At 41.3% G+C, this 20,480-nt stretch overlaps 1 protein-coding gene across 6 annotated transcripts in view; it reads right to left on the bottom strand.

Moving 5' to 3' along the window:
• FAM124A (family with sequence similarity 124 member A) overlaps positions 1-19,666 on the bottom strand; it is a 43,783-nt gene extending 24,117 nt beyond the window's left edge. For all 6 annotated transcript variants that reach the window (XR_004355440.1, XR_004355439.1, XM_032680260.1 and 3 more), the window contains exons 1-2: positions 19,538-19,666; positions 9,525-9,556 (exon numbers count right to left, since the gene is read on the bottom strand). Coding sequence is in view for 4 of the 6 variants with exons in the window: in XM_032680260.1 (XP_032536151.1) it covers positions 9,525-9,556; positions 19,538-19,596 (91 nt within the window). In the remaining 2 variants the exon portion in view is untranslated. The remainder of the gene's footprint in view (positions 1-9,524; positions 9,557-19,537) is intronic.
• Positions 19,667-20,480: the final 814 nt, after the last annotated feature.

The following is a 20,480-nucleotide window of genomic DNA, read 5'->3' on the forward strand; positions in this document are numbered from 1 at the left end:
GTTCTAGTATCTTATCTTGCTGTACTCTCTGTCAAATGAGAAGTATTTCTGTGATAAGTGTTACGGGAAAAAACTCTTGAACTATGTGATTATCATATCTTCCATCACATCCTCCAAAACCAACTTCTTTGGCTCCTTTAGTCAGGCAGCTTACTGTTCATAGTAAGGCAAAGAGTCAGAGACACTCCTTAGGTCACAGATATGTCCTCAGTCCCCATTTCTCACATCTCTTGATTCACAGCTTTTTCACTTATCCCCAAACTACCTGGCAGCCAAGAAACAGTTCATGCTTGGTATAAAGGGATGTGTGTGTTGCCTGTGGGCTGACTGTCCAGCTGGAAGTTAGGAAAAGAGGTAACTCGAACTCATATTACAGTCTTTTTTTTCCGTGGCGACAAAAATTTGTCCCACTGCCTTTCATTTAGTTCCAATGAAACCTATGGAAATTTAGTGAGATGACACATGTTCACATCACGTTTCCCTTCAGAGAAACAGGGTAAAAGGAAAGGGATGAGAATGTCATACTATGTTTCTGGCTGCGTAATCCCATGTCCCTGGCCCTCAGCCTTCTCCTTGGTGGTGCATCTGTGTAGTTTACCTAGGCTTTATGGAGCGTGTAGGCATATTAAAGCAGAGGCTATGCTTACTGTATATTAAGCACCCAGTAAAAAAAAAGACTTCCAGCTCTGAGAAGACAGTGTATTGGATCTTCATGCAGACAACCTTAGCAACTTACATGGGTGCTTTCACACCATGGTTACAAGGAATAAACTGCTTGGCAATTCCTCACAAACACCACCAGACAGAAAGATTTTTCTGCCAGTGCTACGAGCTTCTCTGTGAGCTCCTTTATTCTTACCGCCTGCTGTTCTCCTCTCTCAAAATATGCTGCTGGCACCTTATGCTACATTGGCAACAGCAGCGTTAAAAATAATCAGAATTCCAATTTAAAAAGCCAACAACCTTATCATCTACTTATCCTCTGGAGGGCACTTGAAGCCTTCAATACTCTCCTCAACCACAGATTAAGCTGCTAACTTGGTGAAAAGCAAGAACTCCAAAATGCTGGTGTACTCATACACCTTTACAGATATATTCCTGGATGTAAGCTGCTGTAATTTTCTCTCCTCCCTTCCACACAGTTTGCCACAATTTGAGAGTTGTCTTGGTGTCTCAGTCTGCACGTGCTGCAAAACAGATTCACATGATTTGGCATTCTCAAACTGTCTTGACTGTTTCAGCTGTCTTCACTCAAAAGCCACAATCTACATCCATTTGCCTATCTAGGGCCTAAACATCTTCATCACACAGATTAATTCTCACAGGAGACCCAATACCCACAACAGAAACAGCACGGTAAATTTATTTTGATATCCTGAAGAGTATTCCTGCTCTATGGAAAACAGCTGGCAATTGCCATTCTGTGTCTTTCAGAAATGCACAAGAAGAAACAGTAATCAGAAAGCCCTGAGTGGGGAACTGAAGCACAACGGTGAGCTGCTGCTCAGAGGATTTGACCCAGTGAGTTTGGTGATGCTGGCATGAATGCACCTGGGCCATCAGGGTAAGATGTGGGACTTCATGTAACAGCCTATATTGCTGCTAAATTCAGTCCAGTGGAGAGATATAGGGAAGGTGCATTAATTATAAATGCTCAACTATGACATTAATTTTTTTTATTGTTATTTCATATTGTATGTAGAATTCAACCAAAAAAAATAATCTCACTTTTTAGGAGTGGGGAGGGAAGGGAAGAGGGCATGAAATTGAAACAGAGAAAGCAGTATTCCAAATGGCTGCAGATTTCCATTTTAGAAAAGTAAAGTTTTGCATAGAAATACGTTCTTCCCAATCATAAATCTTCCTAAAGGAAGATATGGAAAGATTGTATTTGGCAAGAACCCAGATACTGATCTTCGGTATAAATACCAAATTCTGTATAGTGTTGCAATGTGTAGTAATTCAGTAAAACTCCCATCAGTAATCAAAAGCTGTACAAACTGCATCCAACACCATACTTTTAAAAGTCTTGTCATTACAGGCTTTGTGTTCTCTTAAAATTTGACTCCTATGTAAAGCTGAGATTCTCAAAAATATGTTTTTTATAAAAGGGCACAAAGAACATTGCCTTAAAAAAAATCCCAAGAAACACTGTATGCTTGAGCAGCTAACGAATTTGGTCGAACAATGAGCTCCATACCGCACACAATGTACTCTAGTTAACTGAGAGTGTGATTTTATGATGGGTTTAAAACAATTTAAGACTTTACTGCTGGCACTCTTCCCCCTACTATTCCCAGTTAAGTGTTTCCAGTGCTTCCCACATGTCAGGTCTAGATGCAAGTTGAAAGAGTTTGTTGAACATACTGAAAAGAAGCCCTCAGACAAGAAGTATTAAGGATTGTGTCTTCTGGTGGCAGTCAGAAAACTGTTTTGGCTATAAATGTTAATTTTCAGGCAGACCTCTTCTTTTAATGAGTTTGCACTTTTGCACAAATGTTCCTGGTTTTCAGAAAGAGGTGACAGAGAAAAGCCAGAGAGCAGGCAGAAGCCACAGCAAAACATCTACACTCTAGACATGTCCAAAGAAAATACGAGATCAAACCCTGAGACATGGTCAAGCATTGCCACGTTTGTGTCTCTGTAGACAACAAACAATATTAGCATTACAGCAAAGGACTCATTTGGACTTGATAGTAGTGGAAAATTAGCTTGAATCTCAGTCTTTTCAGCTGACAGCAGTCTGTGGCTCAAAAGATCTACCCTGTACGATCTGATGGATAAGGGAAACAGGAGCAGAAAGCATGCTTTTTTTGGTGCTTCATCCTGGTCCCATATGATGGAAGCCAGGAGTCACCTGGTAAATATTTCATGAACCTTTCAGAAATCACAGATACAATTTTTTTTCTAAACTACTAATTAACAAATATGTTGTACCAACAAAAACAAGGCAGGCAGAAGACATCTACTGCTCTAGAATGCGGCATGCACCAATTACCAAATGTCTCTGCTCCCCAGTGAGCTTGCATAAATAAACATTATTTATTTATTTTTAAAAGTTCGCATTAAAGGAAATACATCATGATAATGCACTATGACCATAAAATGAGGAAACTGACTGTTGGCATTGTCAAAGCAGTGCACATTTAGCAGAAACTGTCTTAATAGCTTCAGCCTTCACAAGTGTTTTGTTATTTGACTCAGTGACTCAGATGGCTTTTCCTGTTCTACCCCAACTAGTGCCTCTGAGTCAGAAGCTGCCATGGGACAGACTTATTTTTTTAGCTTCCCTCTTTGGGCTTTAACAATTCAGACAGACATCACAATGATTTCCAGATCATTCTCATCACTGTACCAGCTGAACTTGGATTTCCTGCAACCCATTTCTCAGGGTAAAACACTCACTAAATGGCTGCCTAGCTCCTTGTGGTTTTCTGCGACAGCAGCAGTAACACTTCCACAGAGGGAAATTTAACCCACATCACCAAATAATCCAATTTAACTTTCTCTGAAATATTTCCTCTAAGTTTTTACTAGAGCTGTATAGCTCAGTCAATCAAAGACTTCCTATGCTTCTGAATTATATGTGGTAATAAAAAAAAGAGGATGTGTTTGGTTATATGGTTTTGATTATGACTGTGTGCTTAAAAAAGGAGCTAGAAAAACATTCAGATTGTCATCCATACACATTATTCTTTTTTAATAACTAGTCCAATTTTCATCTGCTGTATCTATATGACAGGAAAAAAAATCCTGACTGTATATGGACGGAAAAGACTATACGAAACAACTGAAAACAATGTTTTGATAGCTCTGGTCCAGTAACTGTTTAGGGTACGCTTACACCCCCGCTACAGAAATCCCAAGTTAGCACTAAGCCAGTAGGAAATAATTTAACCATGGGACACATAGCTTGGTGCATGCTATATGATCCCAAAGAGGGAAACTCTGAATTATAAAAAGAGATAGATGCGTTACTCCAAGCTGTACAGATTTGAACAGGAACTTCAGTCTTTTCAAGGGGAATGGCATGTTGTGGTCATTGCCACACACTTGGTATATAAAAGTCAAATCCAGGTTTGATTCCAAGTTACACATTCTTTTTTGCACGTCCTTACACATGACTGTGCCTGACCTCCAAAGGAGCCTTCCAACCTTAACTTTCTGTGATTCAGTACCATACTTTTCTATCCTGTATGCAAGCATTTGGTCCTTCATCATGGTGGAACTTGATGACAACCAGCTACATAAATACGTTTTGCACAGCCAAAGACTGCTAAGTGGCATGTAACAATTACATTTTCCTTCTTCACCCAGACATGGTGGAAAGCACCATTGCTCTTTACACCTAGCACTATAACACAGGCCAGGCAAGATATGCAGAAGATGTATTTTATTTTACATATGTATTTTCCACAGGAGCTGACACTTCAGATTTCACTACTATATAGAACACCTGAATTTGCAACATTGATAGATGCTGCCGGCTGACTCTACATGATTTGGGTCCAATTTCCTCTTGCATTTTTCCTCATACTTTAATTAGTCTTTCTTTTATAATAACACCTTCTGGAAATACAGATTAATGCTGCCAAGCCCACTGTAAATTGTTTTTACAATTGTATTTAATACAGCTCATTGCCAGCCATTGTAAAAGCATCTCAGTTCTCTATGGAAATAAGAAACAATACAGACTACAGTATATCTTTGCATAGCAATAAAAGAACATAATTACATCCTTACACTCATTAAATTACATTGTTTGAAGAAACAGACTTAGAAAATACCCAGTCCACCAGTGCCTGGGTCAGAATCAGTTAGAACAAACCTAAATTAAAGTAGGCAACTATATTATGATATTCAAGATTTGTGACAGACTTTTCAAAGCCCAAATCAAACCCACTCCTCTTCCTGCTTCTGGTTAGTTTTCATCATCTTTAACAGTTCATTGAAGACAGACAGATTTTGAAATTATACAGAAGTAACAGGAAGCCATTTCTCTGTATGCTGTTGTTACAAGGCATCTTGTGGTGGTTTGACCCTGGCTGGACACTGGGTACCCACCAAAACCACTCTATCACTCCCCTCCTCAGTTGGGCAGAGGAGAGAAAATATAATGAAAGTTTTATGAGTTAAGGATAGGGAGAGATCAGTCACCAATTACTGTCATGAGCAAAACAGTCTTGATTTTGGGAAATTAGTTGAATTTATTACCCATCTAAATCAAAGTAGGATAATGAGAAATAAAACTTAAAATCACCTTTCCCTGAGTCCTCCCTCCTTCCTGGGCTTAACTTTATTCCCCATTCTCTACCTCCTCTCCTCCAGTGGCACAGAGAGACAGGGAATGGCGGTTACGGTCAGTTCAAGGTTACGGTCAGTTCAACACGTTGTTTCTGCCACTGCTTCCTCATCAGGGAGAGGAGTCCTTCCCCTGCTCCAGTGTGGGGTCCCTCCCACAGGAGACAGTCCTCCATGAACTTCTCCAACATGAGTCCTTCCCACAGGCTGCAGTTCTTCATGAACTACTCCAACGTGGGTCCCTTTTCATGGGTTGCAATCCTTCGGGAACCCACTACTGCAGTGTGGCCAGCAAACCTGCTCCAGTGTGGGTTCCTCTCTCCAAAAGTCTGCAGGTTCTGGCAGGAGCCTGCTATAAGTGTGGACTTCCCATAGGGTCACAGCCCAGGGAGCTGATGCAGATGACACTGACACAATGTTGACCAAACATTGACCAAATCCAAAACCAGAGATCTGAATTTATACTAGCATAGAAACAGAATATCAAACAGAAAATTTATTAAAAAGAAATATGCTCAGTAACCCACATAAATCTGTCAAAACAAACTTTCTTGTGCTTAATTTTTAGAACTAGAAAGTGGGTGAAATTTCATATTTAAAATCATAGAATCATTAAGATTGGAAAATATCTCTAAGATCATCGTGTCCAATCATTAACCCAGCACTGCCATGTTCATCACTAAATCATATCCCTAAGTGCCACATCCACATGTCTTTTGAATACTTCCAGGGATGGTGACCCCACCACTTCCCTGAGCAGCCTGTTCCAATGCTTGACCACAATTCAGGGAAGAAATTTTTCCTAATATCTAACATAAAACTTCCCTTGGTGCAATTTGAGGTCATTTCCTCTCATCCTTTGTGAATGTTACAAATCACAAAAGACTTTCTTCAAAATGTCCACTTCTGGTTTGGGTCTTTCTGAAGAGCTATTATCATAAAGGCAAAGATTATGAAGAGGAGGTAATAAGCAGCCCCCATCAAAACTCCTCCTCCCTGGTTGAAAATCATCCCTGAAACACATATCTCAAAGCAATCAGAAGATAATTAAAATTATGATGTACAGAGACTGTTGCTTATTGTGCTAGCCAACACTAATTAATTATTTCTTTGTGATTCCAACTGTCTGTATCCATATGCCACCTATGGTCTTTATATTTTGGTATTAAGTACTTCGGGTAAAGGTCTCTTCTGTGGGTGTAAAGTGCCTAGCACAATTCTCTCTCATACAAAATTAGGGATCCCTAATGGTAATTGAAAACCATAATTGAAAAGGTAATTAAAAATATGAGCAAAAAGAAGGTTAATATATTTCCTAGATTAATGAAGAGCACACCAATATGCAAAACGTCTTAACAAGACAAAGCACACTTCCCCTTAAAGAACAAAGGGAAAAATGACTGTACACATCAGAATTCAGAAAAAAATAATCAGCATTTTTCTTCACTGAAATCATACTGCTGAACCTTTGAAAGCTGCAATATTTCAAAATGCAGCATCCAGTGGACAGGTTTGCCCGGCCTTTTTGCTCTACTCAATAAGAAAAGGCAAAGTGGCCCAGTCACCCTGACAACAGCCAGAGTCCGCACAGCAGACAGCTGCTGCATTTTCTTGCAGAAATACCCACATTCTAGAAACTTTGATACTCTTTCCCAAATTACGTGCTGTACAAAACCACAAATGCTAGATGAATGTTGACAGTAAAAAAGGATTTTTTGATTACTTGGAGCTGGGACACAAAGGCAAAAAAGAAAAGTGAGATGTTGCATAGACCCAAGGTCCAACTAACCCACCAGGTAGGGCTTTGAACTGCTGAAGTAATACTTGATAACTGCTGCCATATGCTTAGGGAAAAGAAGTACTAAAAATAAACACATATACAGAATGATTCCTCCACTGCTGTATAGCAGTCAATGAGATTCTACTTCTGATTTAGAGGGGTCTAGGGTTACTATACACCTTTGCATTGGTGCAAAGTCCTGCAGTTTGCTCAGCTGCGGTGACATAGGCAGCTGTACTTAATTCACTGTTGTCCAGTGGAGTTCATCTAGAAAGACCCCCGCAAAACCAAATTATAATCCTTCTGGTTTAGATAAACTCCACTTCATTGGAACAGGAGCTTCAGATGAAGGAGCTATAGATAACTGAGATTCTTTGCTTCTTAATTTTCAACAGTCTGTGTTATGATTAGGGCCTAACATCATCATTGATTGGACTGCCTTCTGTAGTGAGAATTATATCACTTGCTTAATCTTTTCCCCAAAGAAATTAAAAGGTCCAAATCACCTTTCATTCCCAACCTCTCTTCCCCAATAATCTCTTCTTCAAATACAGTACGTACCCATTGACTACCAGCCTCTGACATTAAAGTATTTCTATTTTACTGAAATTCTTTTATATTACTGTTTCTGTTACTCTTGCACTGTCTGAACAAACTAACCCCATAAACCCCTCCAAAAGCTGAGTTAAATAATACTACTTGTGAAGCTGTATCAGTATAATTTGCATTGGAAGCAGAAAAGAGAAAGAAGGAGACTGTCCTGTCTCCTGAACTTGTGTGTCTTTGCTGGAATGATAATATCTTCTTGTACTGACAAATTACTCGTGTTGAAATACATCTGCAATCCTCACATACACTGGACAGCGTGGCCAGCAAGACACTAAGGTGCCCACAGTTAACATGACAAACGGTAGCTGCCACACAACAAAAAAATTCCCCTTAGAACAGCTCATTTAATAAAAACAAATACTTACAAATCTAATTTGTTACCTTTATTTGTAAATGTGCAGCAGTCATGCAAAGTTGGTAAGGGATCCAAACCAAATTTTTAGATGAGAAACACTTTACTTACAAGCTGTCTTCTGAACTTACCTGCCTCTACTAGGCAAATAATTGAGTCACCACCCAAAAAGATGCGGAAGTTGGCAGCATATTCCCCAACCCATCACCCGGAACTGTGGGCTGAGGAAGTGCTGGGGCATACATCTGGTGTAACCAGTCAAATCCAATATGCTTTTACTATCATGAGAAGTTGATTGCCTGGATTTTGCCTCCCAGTCAGTTCAAAAATTATGTTTGACAGTGGGAATCCAGAAACCTATTTAAATAACAGAATTTAGGAAAAAGCTGCACTAAATTCTCTTTTTCACACACACACACACACGCACACACACACACTGAGCAGATGGAGGAAAGACAGCAAGTTCCCTGCTAGTCACATCAGCTCATGAGCCAGACATTACAAAAACTGTCTGATCCAGCTCCTGTTGCAATCAATAAAAGTCCTTCACTGAGACCATGGGAGACAGAAAATAACCCTCTCCACGCTTCAGTCAGAATGTGTGAATGAGAAAAAACTGACAGCTTTCTTCCCCTCCGATTTTCATGGTTCCTAAAGATCCAGATTACAAAACACAATTTGTCATCTATGAATTTTTGATGTGCTTGCTTGGCATAAATAAAGCTCACGTCTATGTGTGAACCAGGGAGACAGGCATCACTTTGCACTTTGACAAGAGAGATACTACTAGCCATACATGAATAAGCACTATTGCATTTCAAAGTGCTGAGGATGCAGTATGTTCCTGCAACTAAGGAAGTGGTTGGAGTGAGTAGAAAGAGGACTGAAAAAGTGCTCCTTGTTCTTCCAAAAAAAAAACAAACCGTCATTTTGCGTTGGTGAAAAATAAATAAAAAATAATCCAGACACCAGAATTCGTCTTTTATCAGTTGGGTAACTTGAAATTCAACTGGCTATTGTAAATACCTAGAAACACTGGGACACTTATTAGAACATCTACCATCTTTGAAATCAAAGAAAAACTTGCTCTGAAGTGCTTCACTGGCATTAGCTTACAATAATTCAATTATTCCTGCATTCCCCAGCTCTCATGACATTCATCACTGCAAACTCCTTTGGATGAAGGGCCCATTCATACTGGCAACAGTGTCTACAGGTTTTATTCTCATTTTGTCTTGCATGCTTGTGAAGTTCAATATTTATGACTTTGCCCACAGCTTATATTTTGGTCATAAATATTTAATCAATTTAATTTTCTATGCTGTTTCTAGACATATATCCAAGAAAAGGAGGAATGGGGGCTTTACTGTGTCAAAGTTAACTCCATCAATAACATCAGGTTGATGTTAATAAATATGAAGCAAGCAGAAACATAGAAAATACAAGAATCTGTTTAAAAAAAATAATCAAAGTTATACTCACTGCTGGTAGAGGACATACGGCTGTACTCAGACCTGCAAGACAGTGATTTTAGTTAGAATTTATTACTCTGAAAAGAGATCATGAAAAAATTACCAAACGTAACAGACACTGTATATTAAAACAGTTTAATGCCCATTTAGCATTATTTTTGTGCTGAGAGAATAACTGGAACAAGTTATGAACACTGACTCAGAAAAACTGGCATCTCACATGAATTTTGACATGTAAGCAAAGTGAGTAGAGCAACTAGGGTTTTATCTAGGGCATTCATGCTACCTAACTTTAGGTGTTAAAATTAAAGCTCAGAAGGCTCTCTACAAGGAAAAAATAGTCTGCTTCAGACACAAGTCAGGACTAGAAGTCTTACTAGACTTTGACTCAGCTCCTTACCTTTCTCACTTTACAATCTCTAAATGCTGCTTCGTAGATTTTTTTTTTTCATTTTTTTTAACAGAACTCATTTTGAAGAGCAGAATTTTATAGTTCTTTGGTCCCAAATGGCAGGGAAGAGAAAAAAAAGAAGTGCTAAAATACAAACATTTAGATGACAAAGCTTTTTGCTTTAGGAAACCATTTTCCTCCTCAAGACATCTCTCAATAAAACTATACAACCATTGGTTCTAGTTCAGTGCATACTGGATTACCTATGATAAAGTTAGAGCAGTTAAGTATTTTGAGCAATAGTGAATTAATTTTTCAGCTGCACTAACCCCAATCTCCTGAAAACCCCATTCTGGGCTGATTAAGGCATAGCCCATTTATGTCCTAAAGATTCAGAAACACTAAAGGTAAATAAAATACACCATCACTGAATACTAAAAAAATTAATAAAAAAACTCCACTTCTGAGACCCTACCTATGACTTCTGGGTGTTTCGGCTTGGAGTTCACAGTCACACAGCCTCCACCCTCCCAGTTGCTGTGTCCTCAAAACAGACCCCACTCTCCAGAGCACTCTGCTACAATTAACATTTCACACTTATGCCCTGCGGTGCCCTGAAAACAACAGTTAAAGTGCTCAGGGAGCTGTAACACAGTTCTTGGATTCAAACCTAAATGCTTGTTTTTATATAATAGTTGCAGCAAGTTTGCAACATTTCTTCAAGTTAAAGAAACCATATGAGCCTTGACTCCTAAGATATTTCTGTGGAAGTGGATACCATCTAAGCATATTCTCAGGATACCTTCATGCTCTAGGCTCTCAGGCATCCAAGAGAACAATCACATAGCTATAGTATCTGTTTTTTATTTTAATATGGACACATCTCTTCAGAAGAAAGAAAGCAATTACAGTCATCCCCATATTTCACAGCTCTGTGCTTAGCACTCAGTATTCTGCAGATCAGATGCCAAGACTGCTGGTTTGAGTGAGAAAGATCACGAGACCAAGTCTTTTTGCCAAGCCTGCTGGATCAGTGAAAGATGACACAATCTGAATTTTCCGCAATACTCAAGAAGAAAGATCCACTAATACCATCAAGTACCATGAGGTTATCCTAACTTTCAGAAAAGATATGGGCAATGCTGGGGAGAGAGTTGCTGATGGGGGCTTGCAGCTCTCCCTCGCTCACTCTCCTTTGCTAATCCTGTACCCCCAGCCACTTTGATAATGCCAGGGAGCAAGCAAACATCTTTGCCACACTGGCAGAGACCACAGGATTAGGCCATTAGTAGTCACTATCAGTCACCCATGAATACCTGTTACACAGCACCTTCTCCATGAATAAAGTGCTATCCCTCAACCTATAGCCTCCAGGACTCCGGTGTAGCTGAGAAAGGCAGAGGCAATAATAACATTGTTGTTCCAAATGTAGGCTCGCTGCCTGGTGCACAGCACCAATTTACACACAAAGACAAGGTATTTCCATTTCTTCTCATTTGCACAAAGTAGCAGCTGGTGGTAACCTGCAATGGGCTGGCTCCCCAATCATCAAAACTTTACACCGTTTATACATTGTAGTAAACAAAGAAATCACTGTTCATTGGCTACAAGTCACAGAGTTCTCTTATTGATTAGTATTCTACCTTCTATTGGTTAATGATTCTCTCACATCTCATGCTAATTAGTCCACATGCTCAGTTTTTCTCTTGCGTAGGTGGGTTTCTTGACTCAGTGGGCTGTGAGTCGCTGCTCACAATCTCCTCATTTCTTCACAGCTGCTGAGTTGGCTTTGTTAGTTTCTTCCTTATCTTGGGAGTTCTGCCAGATGTCCTTGTGGCCCACAAATTCTGCATTCTTTGTGCCCACTATCAGCAGTAAATCCCTTTCCCCAAGCTTTGCTAACCTTCCCCTAGGTTGGAGATCACTGAAGCATGTCAAGTCCCAATCCTTAACAAGCCAATTCTACTAACAAGTAATTTATCTTTTTAACACATCAGCATGAGCAGAGAAGGAGACCTGCTTCTTCCTACTGCTGGGCAACGTACACACATCACTGGTCCAGCGCTGGGCAGGGGCCAAGGGGAAGTGATCCCAGGAGCTGGCTAAGGTGCTATGCAGGCCATAAAACTGCATAGTATTTTCAGCAGCAAGTCACGTCAGTGTCATTTGGCACCATGTATATTTGGAAGGGTGTGAAAACTGTGTAACATGTCACTCCTCATAAGCCTAGAGGCAAGCAATATGCATCCAGCTGCCTCCAAGCATCCCAAGCAAGGATTCATTTACTCTGCACTTCTGTTTCAAAACAGCCTGGGGCTGTCCTTCAATGTATCTGTGTTCAGCAGTTGGCAGCTAATTCAAAATGAGCCTGCACTGCTTGTATTTCAGATAGAAGTGAGACAACATTTTGCCTTTTGCTTACTGCGAGTAGTAGCAGCATTCTATTACTTCACACTGTTATTTTATTATCCCAAAGTGCTGCGGGCACATTATAGGACATGGAGAACTAATGAGTCCTGAACTCAGGGAGAAGCAGTCCTTACATGAAGGACTTGAAAAATGAGACAAGAGGAAAAATAAAAAGATGGGGAGTGAGAAAGGAGGAGACAATAGTGTGCTTGGAGACTAATTGCACAGACACATTTTAATAGGCTTTAGAATTTTTTTTTTGTAATTCTAATATTGTTCAACCTAATATTTAATTCATGCTTGTTGCATAACTGACATACACATAATTAAAAAAAAAAAGGATAATTAAGCTCAAAGGCATACGTCAACCTCAGACACTGAAATGAGGACTGCACCTTCACTAAGCTGCCTCTATTGTCAATAAAAGGAGAGGTCTGAAGTGTATCTCTCTAGCTGTGTCTAGTGAAGAAGGCGACAAAACCAGCATTCCTAATGTAGGACCCTTTGTCACATGTCTAAAACCTGGGGCATATAGGCTCTCTGGACATCAAACTACTTTGGTCCTTCCTGTTCTTTGCATTCCTGCTTAAACATCCCAAGTATCAGCTTCTATCAGTTCCCTTGGAAGAGGAATTTCCCATTAGGATAACTTAAGAGTAAAACACTCATGGTCCTTAATGGTGACAGATGGGGGCCATACTGGGGCTCAGAGGTTTCCAGGCTAATTATATGGTCTTGAAGCAAGCTATTTCCTCTGAGAGGTGTTAGATTATAAATAAAAGGAAAGAGACATTCAGGACAGAAACTGAACAAATAGAGGACTATTCCTTTTATAAGCACATAATGAGAAAAATAAAAATTATCAAAAAGGGTATTGAAACAGTGTGAGGTAGTGAAAAGGAAGGCTCACTGATCAGTCAAAAAACACACCAGTCAGCAAAGAATTTGTCCTCAATGAGCAGTCCACCAGCAAAGAGGAGTTGTGAAGATGTCAAAAGACACTAAAATAGGAATGTAGAAGCTTGAGATAAAGGTGGGACCTCGATTCCCATTAGTGCCATTGAAAGATGACAACTATGTGCTATCAGAGAGGGTAATAGCATCAGGAGCACAAAAGATCTCCAGCAATCCTCTGAGATGTATGTGCACTGCTCATTGCTGATTTGTGATACAGAGAAAATACCCAAGAGAGGGAAACAACCAAGGGAATACCAGTAAGTAGCTGCTAGTGCAGCTTGCAGTTATTGAGTACAGTATATGAAAACACTGTTTCTTTGGGTAAGAAACATGGCTATATTACAGCTCTGAATCACACAAGCAATGTAGCTACGTCAGCACTGCTCTGTGCTTGTGTTTCTTTGGCACACTGATCAGCTGTGGCACAGCATCACGTTAAGACATACAGCACTGACAGCTATGGTAATAAACAAATATTCCCAAGAGAACTGTCTGGGACCAAGGCCAACTGCCATGAAACAGTCTGCACCTGTATCATTAAAACCTCTTGCCTTCCAAAACATACTGGTGAGTGTCCTGCTGGGAACGATCCCTGAACCACGGTAATGTGGCAAAACAAGTCCCTGGCCCATGGTAAAACATACCCAGGAATGACATGGGAGAGAGCTAGATGGGCCCATCCAAACTGATGCCATCAACCATTTTAAGTATTCAACAATATGGACAATTCTGTCCTGGTGCTCAGGGACACCCCTACATGCTGTTTAATGCACTGGCTGGAACTAAGGTTTCTGAGCCATGCAGCATTTCCACAAGGCAGTTTGCTGTGTAAAACAAACAGATTAATTCTAACATAATACTACATCCCAATATGCCCATGGTCTCCATTAGCAGGGCTCCTAATCCTACCCCTCCAAAATGAAATAGTGAAAAGTTTACAATCTCTTCTGCTGTCTGCATCCTTCACTTGCCCAGGACTGATGGAACGGCATCTGCTGGATTCACGTTTCCCATGTCTTCTCTACATAGAGTTGTTGCAGATTTCACTGTTACATATTAAGAGCTATGTTTAACAGCTTCTTTGCCTTCCCTCCTCACAAAGTACTCCAGAGGGCACATGCGAGTATTTAATAGCAGTTAAAGCCCCGTGCACAAGTTAGAAGATTTGACTTTGTAGCTCTGCCTTGGGTTTCTTCTTACCAAATTCCTGTAGGTTGGATTACAATCTGCTTCACTAATACCAGTCCAATGCAAATCTCTTACCTTCATTGTACTTCTACTCGTGTAATCAAGATGACTGAAATGGAATAACTCAGAGCCACCTGTCTCAAAATCCTTGCTCTAGAATTCTAGTAGAATGATAAAGTCAGATGATGGATTCCCATCATGCAGCTCTAACCATTACACTCAGGAGCTTATTACCAGCAGCAATGTTTGTGACTCCACATGAGAGACATCATCATCATTATCATATAAGAATGAAAGGTTGTTTGTAATCTTCCAAAAAGCATCTGATGAGACAGGACCACTCAGTGCTTTAGTGAACACACCTGCCTGCACACTCTGCTCACCACTCATTCACAGAGTACTCCCAGAGGGACAGATCAGGTGTCATGTATCTACATATGCAAAGCCAGGCTCCATCATCTTCCCAAGGTCCTCCTTCTCTTAATTAGCAACAGAAGAAGCCTAATTTATAGCAAACATCAAACATACACAGCTGCAGTGAACCTCACTGCTTGCTGGGACCTAGCCATCAGGGGTGTCAGCACAGAGCCCATGGCCACCAGAATGTGATTTAAAGTCTGTTTCAACCTTGCTTTCAGAGTCTAGCCCCAGTGCCAGGCACTAGCAGGTATGCCTGCCCTGAGGTTCAACCAAACAGCTTCACTCCAGTGAGTAAATCTGGTTAGAAATGGTGCTTCAAACCCAATTTGTGACAAGCAGCTCAACTTTACATTATTCCAATGTCAAATCAGAGACAAGTTGAGTACCATGACATATCTGGACTGATGTGTCTACATAAAGTGAAAGTCTCAGCAAAAAACAAAAGAAGCCCCAAGGTAAAAACAGGCCTTGAAAAAAAAGGGGCCTTGGTTTGTGTTCCTGAGAGTTTCTCATAGATGGATGAAATATGTGACAAGAGACTGACATGTCATTTTGAAGGACCACTATACCGATGACAAAGTCATAATGTTGAATCCCTTTAAGCTAGAAACACGAGACATGAAAACAACCTCTCACCCCAACCATTCCACTATTCATTTGATAATTTATCAACCCATTCTGACTGAGGACACACAATACAGTATTCTTAGTATTTTACCTTTAAGTAAGGAACACCTTTTTTTTATATAGGCTTCCTTATCTTCTATTAACAATTGCATTTTCTGCTTTAGAATCTCAAACATTTTAGAGAGCTGCAACAAATAAAGGATTTTTTAAATCTGCTTAAGAGATAAGTTAACAGAGGCTCAAATAATTTGCAATTTGGCCAGGATCACACATACAGCTAGTGAGAGCCATAAGGAAAACCAACAAACAAATATAGCACAGTCAAAAAATTAGCATAATCTCTGCAAAATTAATTTGAGGAATAGAAACACAGAAGAAAATCTAAAGGAGGGAACAAGCACCATGAGTATTAGCTATAACCAAAGAGCAATGGAAATATAAGTGGAAAATTGCAAATTCAAACAAATTAAAAGTTACAACTTCTGAAATCTTTAAATGACTTTGAAGAAAAAAACCTATGTATTTAGGCAAAATTTGAGACAATAAGTAAGCTAACGATTAAAGTGTGAACCTTTTAAGGCCTAGGTTCTTACAGCTGTTTAAGTGAACAAGTAAGTTTCTGCTGGGAATTGTCACATATGCTGAAATCTTCATTAATGTCAGCTATCTTACTGAAGTGTTATGCTCAGTTAATGCATGTATGCTTGATAAACAGGAGAGAGTATTCCTATAGAAGCAATCCTTGAACACATCTAACACGAGCCAATAAAAGTTCAGGAATAAAAAATTAAGAACTTTAGAACTGAGAAAATACCCATTTTCTATATTCATTATGTATCACTTGGGATATCAGTCCTGAATACAGTGACTTCAGCAGATGCTTTGCGCTTGATATTAGTGGTAGCAAGAATCTGCTTCAAAATTAGGCACGCCTAACAACTTCAAAAATTGCCTTAGTTTGTTGTCTTGGGTGTTTTAGCCCTCAAACCCCTTTGCTCTTTTCTAAAGAGTGAAATGACTGCATTAGCATGGCTTGTAAAATGAAGAAAATTTTAAAATTCAGGTTTCTACAATTAATTTTAAGTAACTCAGTATTTTTTTCCTCGTTTGTTTGGTTTTCTTTCCCAGTTAACTACAATTCTGTAAACTTACATATTTCTCCTCCCTTCAATGTCTTTCTTCCACTTATTTTTCTTCTCTGTTCACTTTCTAATACAAGTCCAAAGAAAAGACTATTCTAATATTCCTAAAATGTCATGGTTTATAATACAAATCCACTACTAAAATTATTACCAGAGAAAGCTCTAGCCCCCATACTTTGGGGCTACAAGTTTTCAGTAGCAGATGAAATTAGGTTTTTATACTAAATCCCCCCAAAAATACATTTCCCAAGAAGATACAATTTGTACAGGCAGAGTCTCTCAGGCCAAGGATGGACAAACAATTTCAAATCTCATTAATAAATAGCCAATATAAACTAATTGGCTTATATGTTCTACACCCTTTATTTAGGTACTTGACAACACCAGCTCAATCCATTCTTATTGGATTCAGGAACTGAAAATATGCTATTTTTGTTCATCAGACTCTTTGCAACCCTATTTACCAAGGCAAATGCAGTAGGAGGAACATATTTTCCAACGGATGAGGAAAATGAAGTCTTCAAATTGTAATTGATCTTGCCTTTAGCACAGAGTTTTGCTTGCTTTTGTGGCTGGCAGCCACAACAAAACCTCAAGCAACATATGCCCTGTGGAGTACTTGATATGTTCAATTTGGTAGCTGCTGTAAGCAGCTTCAGCAGTACAGGCTCTATATTAGAGCTCACACATCATTACATACAATCATTGAGATGACAAGGGCTTGCAGTGCCTGGATTTACTAGAGTCACTATCCACTATTGTTCCCCGAGTGACAGAAAGGGACCACTCGACATAAAACTGTTACTGAATTACTCTGACAGTTGTTTCTCCTTATACTTTCAGAGCATGATAGCTGAACTTCAAAACAGTTACTTTTTTTTTTAACCATTGAGTAACTGGAGAAAAAGGAAAACAGATCAATTTAGCAATAGCTGTGAGGGGACTGAGACAAAGCAAATAGCAGATCTTCTGGTAAGAGGGAAAAGCAAGTGTTGTGAACAGTTGGTTTGGTGAGAAAGCTGAAATATAAACATTGTGAAAGAGACATACGCAACGTGTTTATCAGAGTTAAATAGCTGCTAAACAGAACTAAAAATAATAACTGAAATGCAGAGACCCATTGCTTTTCAAAATAAACATCAGTGCAAAGCACTGCAATTACTAATTGCCATATGTCCCTGTTCAAATTCCTCAGACAGACTCTAACACCAACCTCGAGTTTCCAGTGTCAAGCACGGGAGAGAGATGCTTCATAAAATCATCAGCTTTAGCACCTCATCAACGCCAGGCACAAGCAGCTGTCATGCTGGCCACTGAGGTCTAAAGGCTAATGTTACTAGCTGGGTCAAATCCTTCCAAGTGCCTGTCCCAAGGAAACCGAGGTTTTTCTATTAAAGGTAAACACAGCAAATTAAGAGTGACTTGACCCATAAGGGTTTTTTGAGCTTTGAACTGGCCGAGAGTTCACTGATTACTTTGTCTTCCTTTTAACCAGGTTCCCCAAAGGGGACTAATCAATATTTGGAAAATTGGCCTGGATTTTTTCCTTTAAGTTCATGTCACATGACTTTCATCATTACAATGATTGTAATGATTTGTATTGCCCACAATACAAAGTTATGGAAAAAGTCCTTAGACTACAGAAGAGATTAAAAAAAAATTTGAAGTAATAACTGGATATATGAAAAAAATTACCACATTCAATTTTCACCTTTTTGTTTTTTATTTGCAATATTGCTACTTCGGTGCTCCTGACACCACTGTATAGAGAATTAGCTTTACAGTTTTGCAACAGTTAGACTAGAGGCCAAGGGAGATACATGAGACAAGAAGTTGGAGAATAACAACTGGGAGAGCAAGAAGGGAGGAGAATGAAGACTCAGGAAAGAACAACCTTAACAGGAGCATGCAACCTTCTTTTGCTCATCTGGAGACTGAGAAGGAGCAAAGGCTTGTTGCCATTCCTGACAAGATGCCATGGCAGCAGCATGTAGGACGGGCTGGAAAGCACTTTCCTCTCTCTCCAGCAGAGATAGGCTGAAGGTGTAAGCTGAATAGCAGATGCCATGGATCACACTTGCAGCTCCATGAACTTAGGAGAACAATCCAAGTAACAAACATAGCACACCTCTGGCAGTAGGGTCACGAAGTCAGAAAAAAAGCCTTTCTCCTTGATTCTGATATGACACTATAAGCAAAGTTTACTCAAAATGATGAGTATCATGACAGAAGCAACTCAATTTCAGGAAGCCTACAAATCTAATTTGCTTTTCAGGTGGCTCTCTAATGGTCCTTCTAAGGACAGCTCTCTTTGCCTGATGCTGTCTGGGTGTCACTGCCTGAAGGACAGTACACGTACCTGGGCATGCTTCCAGACTATCCCCAGCCGCACTATCCCTAGGATACAGGGATGGTGGGGCATCAAGCCCTAACCAGTGTGTCTACAGCCCGCCGGGCCTCACAACTGAGGCAGCACAGCGTGCTTTGGAGCTCAGACTTAAAGCCCATGGCCACGATCTCTTTGCGTCTTCCTCCCCATGTGTAGCAAGAGGGCGGTGGGGACCTCCACCGAAGGGGTATGCGAACTCCCCGGAGCGTGATGCCCCGCGGCAGGCGCGCTCCCCGCGGGGTCACAGCCGACCCCCAGCCCCGGGAGGGGAGGGGAAGGGAGGAGAGGAGAGGAGACCCGGCGCTGAGCGGGATGGTGCCGGGGCGCAGGCCCCCGCTGTAGGGGGGCAGCCGCGCCGGGCACTGGAATTCGCCGCCCCAGCCCCGCCGCTGCCGGGACGCGCTCAGCGGCGGCCGCCCGCAACAAGTGCAGCCCCGCGGCCTGCGCGGGAGCCCCGCCGCGCCCCCGGCCCGGGGGCAGGTGCGACTCCCGCCACTCACCCGCCCGTCTCCGCTCCCGAGTCCACGCAGTCGTCCTCGCCGCCGGGCTGTTTCTCCATGGCGGCGGCGGCACGGTGGAGAGGGCTCCAGCCCGCCCTCCCGCTGGGAGCGGCGGCTGCCGCGACCGCCTCTGCCGCCGCCGCCGCTCGCCGAGTGTGAGAGGCAGCGCCCGCCGCCGCCACCGGCCGACCCGCCCGGGGCTCGGGGCCGCTCCTCCGGCCCGGCCTCCCCTTCCCCGCCCCGCTGCCACCGCCCTCCCGCCACCCGCTCCGAGGGGAAGGCACCGCCCGCCTCGCTCGCTACCCTCGAAGCACTCCCGGCCCGCAGAGAAGACCTTTCATCCACGCGTGGACACGGGGTTTTAGGGGCTCGTAATTCAGAAACTACTTCAGCACCTCCACTCTATCACTTTCGCGTTTCCAGTCGGAAGATGGGCTAAAGGTGCGGTGCCCCATATTCAGCGCAAGTTAAGAGAGTCTGTTGGGCGTATGGACGTCCTCACTACCCGTCCGGTTTTGGAACATTTCGCTGTTGCAGCCTTTTAATTTGAAATCTTTCACTGTGCTGAGCTTTCTCCAGTCTCCCTCCTTCAGTGCTGCCTGGCTGGCACTTGCTCATTATATTGAATACAATGATTTTGAAATTACACACAAAACCGGGCAGGGGATGGTTTTCCAATCACAGAGTCTCTGTAATGGTGCAAAAGGAGCATTTTGAATGCTGCCTGTGAAGAAATGCTGATATAAGGACAGCTGACTGGTATTGTCAATAACATGAGAACGCAGGGAAAAGTTGTGGTTGAGTTCCCATATTCTGTTCATGTCGTGCATGCCTGCTTGTTTTGTATTTGGAGATGAACACCTCTCTTTCTCCATCACTTGCATAAATCCAAATATCCACCCATGTGAGTGTGAACCAAGATCTTGCTCAGCTAAAAAAAAAA

The sequence above is a fragment of the Chiroxiphia lanceolata genome, chromosome 2, assembly GCF_009829145.1.
Source record: "Chiroxiphia lanceolata isolate bChiLan1 chromosome 2, bChiLan1.pri, whole genome shotgun sequence".
NCBI lineage: Eukaryota > Metazoa > Chordata > Aves > Passeriformes > Pipridae > Chiroxiphia > Chiroxiphia lanceolata.